Below are 10,230 nucleotides of genomic sequence, written 5' to 3' on the forward strand. Positions count from 1 at the left end.
AATGAATGCCACAGTAATATCGCTCAAACATGATGAGATGACTTGTGAGTATAGGTCGCCTATATGAATATGTTGGAGAACGAGGTTGTGTATTTCCAACAGCAGAGCAATGGCCATAGACTCTAAAAACAGGAGTAGATCAGGGGCTGTATATTAAGCGTCTAAGAGTAGGAGTGCTGATTTAGGATTAGTTTTGCCTTTAAGATGACAGTGAATTAGATAACTAGAACATAACTCCTAATCTGAAATGCTTGATACATTTGGCCCCAGATCTGTCCCCATAGACAATAAAAACAGTAGTAGTCTAGGACTGGCTGTCTGTGATCCTTCGGTGACTCTGACCTCTTACTCTCTCTCTACACGGCTGTATTCACCATAGCTGTTTAATGCTCCCTAAATGTTTTACAACTCACACCCCTGGATTTTGTTTACAATTGCCTCTCAAAGTGAGGAATCCTGGCCGTATCCAGTCTGTTTAGTGTTCCACACTTTTCCAAGTGAGAAAATTGCTGCCTTATTGAAATGACTAGGCCACGTCGTAAATCACAACATTGGCTCCCGTCCCTGCATGGTGGGTTGGCCACGCCGAGTCTCGATCCAACAGTCCTTGGCTTATTCCATAACAATCTTAATCTGGAAAAATGAGAGGGAGAGCGAGTGAGAGCAAGCGGGAGAGAGCGAGAGAGAGAGAGCGAGAGAGAAAATCCCATGAAGTAGCCGGCCACTCTCCAATCCCCGGGTGGAAAAGCCATTAACGAATTCGGAGGAGCAACATTGGCTCCTGTCCCTGCATGGTGGGTCGGCAACGGCGAGTCTCGCTCCAACAGTCCTTGACCTATTCCATAAAAGCCTTAATCTCAAAAAGAAAGAGAGAGCGAGAGAGAAAATCCAATGGAGTATCCGGCCACTCCCCGGGTGGAAAAGCCATTAAAGAATTTTTCAGGAGCTCTGCATTAGGGAATTTAAGGATAGAAGATAGATCAGTTTTTCAGTCATCCAACAACCTCCCCCATTCCCTCCCACAACATGTAATCAATTAACTGAAAAATGATATGAGCCTCTTAACTATTGCCAATGTTTTCACTACTGCTGTCTTTTGGAGAGTCACATGGCGGTGGACCTTGGATCTCCCCCAAGCACACTGTCTGCTATATATCGTATTTAGTTTTGTCTAGTCTCATCCCTTTCAAGCAAAGACAGGCTATTAAGTACAGAGCAAACTGGCCAGTGTTAAGTAGTGTTGATTTTTCAGTGTTGATTCAGAAATAGTTAAATTAACACTGTAAAATAACCCCCGTGTTGGTGTAATAATCAGAGATTAACAACAAAGAAAAACACAGCCATCATTGTCATATTTCCCAGCATGCTCTATCGCAGCTTTTTTTTTTTTTTTTATTGTTTGTTTCTATGTTTTTGCATGTGCATTGACTGATTATTCTTATGCTACTCAAATATAAATATCACCCATTTTTCTAAACCAATCCAATCTGTTACTTGGACGTATTGCCCTCGTTAATGTAATGGTTGTTTTAGTTTAAATGCTTTAGGTAGTCTCATATCTCTGTTTTCCCAACCCTGGCAGTCATTCTGAATACAGCTTGCGGGTAAATACAAATGACAAAATGTTGAATATCCCCACTCAGGGTGGATTCCAAAAGGAATTGCACATCACTTTGCAAGCCAGCATAGTGTGACTTGCAGGCCTGAAGTGACCTGTAAACCATACGTTTCAGGCCAGTGTACAGCATAAGGGTGAAACTAGGCCCTCAAAATAAAGACTTATGAAGTATGTATTGTCTTAAAGAATGTAATTTTAATGATAACATATTCACTTAGAATCTCACTTGGTGAAGGCCACAGGACTGAAAATGAATGAATGCAACAACCATGTCTCTGTCACTAACAAATACAGTCATGGGTGGAAACTCTACATTTTACTCAAAAGGCAAGGCACACTGGGAAATATGCAAATAAGGCTTTACACTAAGGAAAGTGTTAATTTAACACTGGAAGTGTGGACCTGTATAAACACCAATAGTGTTACACTTAACATGCTCAGACCTGCCTAGTTAAATAAAGGTCAAATAAAATGAAACATTTTAAAAATAAAAGCATGTTCAGTGTTGATTCAACACTGGAGAATGTGCTGTGTAGGCATCACTAATATATGTTTCCGGGTGTTTGAAGCCGGCTGCACTGAGGAGATATTGGAGATCTTGGTGAAGCTGAAGGTACATGTGATCAGATTGTCCAAACGTTCTCATATCTCGTCTTCCGATGGGTTTGGAAAAGTGAAGTGTGTATCTGCAAGCATAGAGCAGTCACCCATTTAATTGTCAGTGAAAGGGATAATATCCTTATCATAGCTCCTAAATATAGCTTACCTCTTTACACTGTACTTTACTTACTCATCTTACTCTGTCTCTCTCCCGCTTTCTCTCTATGTGGGACAATGAGACATGTGACCCATACTAGAGCTAAGTTGCTTTAGCGGTCCATTCCAATCCATGGAACTGGTCCATTCACTGCTACCCTGCCCTTGCCTGATCAGTCAGTCAACATTTACAGTGGTGTGGATGGGAGGCACGGAGTAATTCCGAAAGAGAATTTGATGAGCAGGCAAAGGTATTCACAACACAAAAGCGTTAAAGTCTCTTTTTTGGGTGGACGCAAATCCCTCACACTCACCACCAGCTATTTCTGGCAGCAGTGGAGTAGTTATCTCTGGCCAGTGCCCATTGGGTCAGGTCTGGCAGAATCTGGCCAGGATTGTCCTCTGTAAGCAGGGAACCCAGCCTTCTAAAAGCTGCTGAATGGCTAGCGTCAGTTAAAAGAGATGCTCTCTGATGAAAAATAAGGCTGACGTCAGTTGCCTTGATGTGCAGACCATTGAGGCCAAGCCTGGATATTGAGCGTTGGGGGTGTGGTTTAGGGAAATAGTCTAACGCTAGACAGGACCAATCAGAATCTAGATAAAGCAGACAGTTGAGCGTCGTCGTCAACACAATTCAGTCACAGAACCTACAAACATTGTTACAAACAAGAAACAGACACGAAAATGTGGTTTTCATTTTTTTTTAATGATGAAAACATCCTTTATCGTCGAAACAGACATTAACGAGATCTGGGGAAAAAAAATGTAAGCTGAGAAATGACATTTTGCAAACTGATCACAGACTCCAAAGCGCTGCAACATGGTCTGATACGGTTATTAAAAAAGAACAATCATAAAAAATTACGAGGCAGGCTCTTTTTCTATTTTAGTTGGTTTGATTGAAAAAGACTGCATGAATAGGAGGTGAAAAGTTGAAACAATGCATACAAGACAATGCAGCAACCCATAGTAGCCTGTGTGTTGCTTGCCAACTACATGGTAGACTGGTGCCGGCTTAACTGTTCTGAGCCAATTTCACAGAGTGAGAAGAGATGAGAATACACAGCGCCTGCACAATCCAGACAATATCATCAAAATATACACAGTCAAACAGAAAAATGTTAGACCAGAATGTGTGAAATAGCAAAATAGAGAAAAAGGAGTCTACAGAATGATTTGAGTCGAGTGCATCTCTCTCTCTGTTCTCTTGACCACCCGGGTTACGGTCACACAGTGGTCACCGAAGTCGATTCACATCCCCTTTGGAGTGCCTCCGCCCCGTAGAACTCCATTAGATGTCCATTCACTTTCTCCCTAAGGGAGCTGCATTACTGCTTGCACATTATGGGAGTGAGGGGAGAGGAGAGAGGACAAGAGTAGGATCTCATCAGTGGAGACAAAGAGAGTAGTTTCCTTAAGATGTCCGAAAGAGGTGTGACATGACCCATTTGTACAGAAGTGGGAAGCCAGGAATCCCACCCAAAGTGAACACACCGTTTAATTCTTCTCTAAAAGATACACACTTTAGATTTGTATAGTGCACACCGATGTTGCTATTTTTAATAACACTGTCTCTCACCCCGAGATCCACAATACTGGTGATGAATCATCGTTCATTTTCATCTTTACGTCAAAAATCAATTCCGATCAGTTGAGGAACATATTTCAGATGTTATGTTGAGAAATGGCATGAATTAGCATGAGACAGTATTCCCCCATGGGCTTGGACCTTACAGCATAGCATAGCCTCATTTAAAAGGTTATTTACAGTAATAGCATGGCAGTGCACCAACCCAGGAAATGTTATCAAAGCTCATAAGGCATGCGAGGATATCTGTTTAGTCCCCCAGAGAAGAGGCCCTGACATAAGAGGTAAAGCTAGGCTTAATAGGCTACCTCCCTAAAGTTGTGTTGCGTGTACCAGAACCCCTCTCTCTCCTGCCTATTCTCTCTGCTTAGGTCATCTTAAGATGGGAGAAACACCCAAACAAGGGCACTGCGTTCATCCACCTCTGGCCTGCTCGCCTCCCTACCTCTGAGGAAGTACAGTTCCCGCTCAGCCCAGTCAAAACTGTTCGCTGCTCTGGCACCCCAATGGTGGAACAAACTCCCTCACGACGCCAGGTCAGCGGAGTCAATCACCACCTTCCGGAGACACCTGAAACCCCACCTCTTTAAGGAATACCTAGGAGAGGAGAAAGTAATCCTTCTAACCCCCCCCCCCCCCCTTAAAAGAGTTAGATGCACTATTGTAAAGTGGTTGTTCCACTGGATATCATAAGGTGAATGCACCAATTTGTAAGTCGCTCTGGATAAGAGCGTCTGCTAAATGACTTAAATGTAAATGTAAATGTAGAAAGAGGTATTACCACTGTATGTCTGTATGTCTGTCTGTCTGTGGTGAAAGCAAGACAAACCCCTTCACCAGCTGCACCTATCTCCCCAGCCCAGCCTCTCACATTTTCCTCTGTCCCTCACATGTTTTTTCCCCCTACAGCTCAATATCTGTACCTCGATATAAAAACAACACATCCTCAACCTCTCTCCCCATCGACAAATGGCCGAACACTCATTCAACACTGGGCAAGCGGCAGATAAACATTTGGCACAACATTTGCTGTTAGGTTTGAGCCCACCCAAAGCGAGCGCATACACTACAGACACAGCCCAGATAAGTTCAACCGCTTTGGCAGCTGCGTAAATCCCTGCTAGGGTGTTACAGCAAATAATGTCCCCATCATCACAGGTGTCTCAGCGAATATCATACTAGAAGGCAGCACCGGAACACACAGACGGTCTCTTCGCCTTTTGATCCGTTCGGTCTCTCTCTCCTTCTGTATCCATTTCTATCGACACAGGTTTTTCCATTCCCTCAGCCTGCTGTGAACTTGCTACAAAAAGGTGAGTTAAAAGAGAAGCACCCCCAATACAAAATACAGTAAAGTTGAAACCATGTGAAACTGAATGTACAGTGATCCATATGATGAAACTGAAAACGACAGGACGTCGCCTTTCTTTAACGCCGACATCCGAAAAGCTCACCAAAGCTGTCAACATGAACAACGACGAAACAATGTTAAACCATCTCGGTACATGCACCACGGCACGAGCTAATATTCCTGTGGAGTTTTGTTTGTCTGAAAATGACTACGGGAGAGCAACAGCAAACAACGCTCTAGTCTCCGTGGCGTCAACGCACCTATGAGGAGGTACTGTTATCATTAATTGGAGCTGGAATGTTTAAAATATCGGCAAATGTTAACGCAAGGTCTTGTATCAACCTGTCAAACTACTTTGTACAAAGTACAGCAAAACCCCAATCTCTCCCCCATCGACTAATACTCTATGACTGCAAGGGGATATGTTGTCTTCCAAAAAATATGACATCAACACGGACTGTATCAGGATTTGAATCAGGATTTTACGGTTACATTCACAAGCCTCTGGGGTGCTATTGTCTTGTGTGCCTGATGAAAACCAGACTGGATTTATTCACAAAACAATATGGCCTGCTGCTCATTATTCCTCTGCCTATACTACTGATAGGCGTTAGGCACTTAAAACACGTTCACATATACAAATATAGATAGCATTATACATTTGTTTTCTTCCCCACCAAACTTGGGTATTAAAAACAATAAATGAAAAATCTTTGGTTTGTAAACGCATCATCATGTTCATATCAATCATTACTAGTTAAGGTGTAGTTTCTGTCATTCCAAGCTCGTGATGACAACTCACCTCACCAGAAATAAAGAGAGTTTTATGGTGCTCTAGTAACCCCTGTGTTGCTGGGACATTGCCCAGCGCGCGTCAGGGTGCAAGCCACACACCCCTCAGAGAGCAAAGGGGCCTGGATCCTCCGGCCAAGGAGGCAGCTGGACACCACAGAACACAGATGCAGCCCCACATTATGTTCCGTCTATCGCTCAATTCCACAGCCTTTTCAGTTCGCAACAGAGTCAGTCAATCCAGGTCAGTGTCAATGAAAGTATTGTTACGGCTTTCATTCTTGTCCATCATTGTTTGCATTGTATTGGGCAAAACCCCATCCCATACTTCCCAAGCTTGGGTTGTGTGTCAGACAGGGTGGCATTTTCACAGTAAACTGTCCTGCCATTGGTTTAAGACTGACCTCGCAGGAGCTGAGACCCAGCTGCTATTTTCTTTCCCCCATCACACTCTAACAGAACATAACACATTTAAATTCAATACAGGATTGTGGGGCATGGGGATACCTTTTGTCTCATTCATTCATCTGAAAAACACTTTACAGTGATAAATGAACCAGACTCTCCCTCTTTCTCTCTCACTCCTTCCTTTCCCTGTGCTGTGTCAGTTGCAGGGTAGCCAGGTGGAGTAGGCATGCTGCTGGCAGGGGAACATGGGCTGTACCTGGGCTATGTAGTAGTTGCTGAAGTTACCATCTGCCACGTAAGCGGCTGGCTGGTAGTAGCAGGTGACGTTAGCCACGTTTGGGATGACGTTCTGCTCGGCCAGCACGCGCACCGCCAGCATGGCGATCAGCCCCAGTGTCTGCCGCCTCTCATGTCCCATCAGGCACACCGTACTCTCGTTGACCACCCCATGCAGGGTCATCAAGTAGTCGTACTTGCGGTCTTCCAGGCCCACAAAGTGGTTTTGCAGGTAGGACTCCAGCTTGCGCTGCTGCTCGCTGATATCCGAGAAGTCGATGAAGAAGCGCGAGCACATGTACCGCTGCAGGGACTTCATCTCTGTCTCGGAGTCGGCGTGAAAGCCCCTTACCAGCAGGTGACAGTACTTGAGCAGGCCGCCGCCCCGGATCTCCTCTGGGTTGCGGGTGCAGATCACCTTCTGGCGTAGGTGGTCGAGGGCAGCACCAAAGTCCCCAAACACACTCTCGCCCACGACGGTGGGGTGGAAGGTCTCGGTCATGGGGTTCTCAGAGCATTCATAGAACAGCAGCAGGGAGTCCAGCTTGATCTGGAAGGAGTCCACGCTGAACTCAAACTGCCGCCTCAGAGAGTCTACGAACTTGAGCTCCACGTTCTTGCCTCTGTTGTTGGAGAGAGAGATGAGGCTCCAGTGGTCTGAGTCATTGCACACCTTCACCATCTTCTGCACATAGGCTTCCTGTCAGACAGAAACACACGGGGGAAAATAAATCTTTAGCTCCAGTTGTCAATGGATAGAAATACTGTTTACATACTGTATAAATGCACTTTGCTCAGTTAAAAGGAATAACTGTCAATGGGTTTTAAAAATACTGTATACATACTGTATAAAGGCTTTGGCGCCACTATGATCTTAAACAAACAACTGTCATGGATATAAATACTGTAGCCTACTCCTAATCTAAATCCAATTAAACCGATACATGCACTAAATCAGGAACAGGTAATCTTGCATAGCTCCATATAAAGACGTATTCGTGTAATTAGATTGGCCCATATTTTCTTTGCATCTTTCTGTAGCCTAAAATAAGGGGCAAACATTGACTGCCCTGTCTATTGAACTTAGGTGGCCGAGGAGACGGGATCTGCTTTAAATGGGTTTACTGCAATCCTCTTAACTGAATAAAATTATACTCTCAGTAAACTTGTCTTATTGCATTTTGAAATCTCATGCACAATGATGTGCAAAAGGGAAAAGGTGCGTAAAAGCCCAATTAGCCATATTCATAAATGAAATTAATTTCTAAATAGCTATATGATTTATTTCAATAAATGTTGCATGGAAAGTGTAGCCTACCTTTAAAGTCAATGGTGATATTTTCTGCTTATTCACCCCGTCAGGTAAGAAGTCCAGGAGACAGTCCAAAACGATATCCTTCACAATCTGAAAATCACTTTCCCCTTTCATATCCGCGCAAAAGATTAGGTCAAGGTCCTTGTAGCCCAGTCCGCTATCCTCATGAAGAACGTGGCTTGCAGCAGACCCGTTTAGCCGCACGTCCCGGACGTGGATATTCCTCTCCTCCATGCGACTACGCACCACCTTCACTATTTGTCGGGGTTTCATCTCCAAAGTGGGGAAGTTTCCCCGGCCGTGGATGGGAATGGTCTCGGTCAGGATGGCATCAAGACGCTGCACTTGTTCCCAGCTGAGAACGCTGATATTTCTGCTTTCAACCTCAGTTATAGTACTAGCACCAGTGCAGCTATTAACTTCTTCAGACATTGTGGAGAAAATTAAAACGGCAATTGACTATAAAGTTTCTTTAGCGACAGGTCCGTATCCAAATGTGGATTTTACGCGCAGTGACAGTAGGCTATAGAGGGGCAATGTCAACTTCATCCACATCGGTATCTTCAGTCAGAGTGCAGTATCTCCTCTATATTATACTGTAACATAAATCAAATCAAGGCGAAATAGGCTAGGCTACTCAATGCGCAGTAAAGAAATGACAGCTGCGTACTCCGGATGACTCGCGCGTCTTCTGTCGTGAGATAAGGGAAGTCAGTAAATAAGATCTTCTCTAAAAAGATAGTCGTCACTTCTTCCTTTTTCCTTTCTTTAAAGAGCGTGAAACGTTTCCTCGTCGGTTGTCACTCAGTGTATCCGAGCTGTGCGCATCACCGTCTTTGGTGCTCGTTGGTATACCAGGAGTTCTGTGTTCGGGCTGTGACTCCATCTCCTAAGGCACGCCTATGATTTTTTGAATTTGCATGAATACGCAGTTCTGCAGTGATCAGCCCTCTGTGGAATCCCCGTGGATTGTGACGCGCAACTTCTAAATATTTGGTTCACTTTTCGTCTCCAATAAATTCTTAAAGCCTTCCATGTAACTTGTCACGTGAAACGGATGTGGTTTAGTTTGGCTACTTTTGTTTTCCATCAAAGTTAACCGTTACCGATCCATTGTGCTTGGCTTGTGGGCGTCGCTTCTCGCTGAAAGGCAGGTACAGTTTTAGGAATGTCACATGATATGTACATTTGAACGAAGATAAGTTTGAGCGACATCAGCCTGGGATTTGATCCCAGGTTTTGTCGTAACTGGCCGTGGCCCCGATAGAACTGCGAACAATTGGCCCAGCGACGTCCGGGGTAGGGGATGGTTTGGCCGGTGGGGCTTTCCTTGGCTCCTCCGACACATTGGTGTGGCTAACATCCGGTTTAAGCGAGCAGTGTTGAGCAGAGGTAGGCGGCCAGGAGGGTCATGTTTTCGGAGGACACATGACTCAACCTTCACCTCTCCCGATCGCATTGAGTAGTTGCAGAGATGAGCCAAGGGACCTAATTCGGGGACAAAAAATATATACTCGTGGCCATACCATCGGCCTGGTTAGTACCGGGACCGGAGACCACCTGGGAATAGCAGGTGCCATAAACATAAAAAATAAAGTTACAGCGAAATCTGTGCTCACCAATAGCAAATCGGACTTCATACTACAGCCGCACTATAGCGGCGTTGGCAAAAATGTGCCGGTTTTCAGGTATACAGAATTTAACCTAACTTTCCGTTTTTCTAGGGAAACGAGAGGGACACCGCACAGGCGTCTTTCTACGCTTGCTATGTTACTACAGCCGTGACCATATTGATAGATGTCATTTATATACGCAAATAAAATGACAGTTGCGTATAGTCTCTTATGAAATGCAAGCACAGTTAATTGAAAATACAATAGCCTAATGTGTCCTCCTTCGAGTTGAAATCGCATTATTTTAAGTCGTAATTTATAGGAGATGTAAGGTTTTCACAATAAAGAGTTATTTGGACTTGCAGGATTTCATGGACCATACAGAAATTGTGGAGCAAAAGCCTACCTTTGAGTTGACATTGCCATACCGCCCTCTATGGGAAAGAGGAAAACGTTGGAGTACTATCCCAACCAAATCTATGAGTCATTTGAAAAATATCCAGCAACAACATA

At 44.3% G+C, this 10,230-nt stretch overlaps 1 protein-coding gene across 1 annotated transcript; it reads right to left on the reverse strand.

Annotated features, from left to right (window-relative positions):
* Window positions 1-3,059: 3,059 nt before the first annotated feature.
* LOC139564188 (terminal nucleotidyltransferase 5A-like) lies at window positions 3,060-8,957 on the reverse strand. The gene is made up of 2 exons (XM_071383451.1): window positions 8,108-8,957; window positions 3,060-7,489 (listed from the first exon to the last, which is right to left on the reverse strand). The coding sequence occupies exons 1-2, from the start codon at window positions 8,534-8,536 to the stop codon at window positions 6,710-6,712; spliced, it is 1,209 nt and encodes a 402-aa protein (XP_071239552.1). The 5' UTR covers window positions 8,537-8,957; the 3' UTR covers window positions 3,060-6,709.
* Window positions 8,958-10,230: the final 1,273 nt, after the last annotated feature.

Source organism: Salvelinus alpinus, chromosome 35 (assembly GCF_045679555.1).
Source record: "Salvelinus alpinus chromosome 35, SLU_Salpinus.1, whole genome shotgun sequence".
Lineage (NCBI taxonomy): Eukaryota > Metazoa > Chordata > Actinopteri > Salmoniformes > Salmonidae > Salvelinus > Salvelinus alpinus.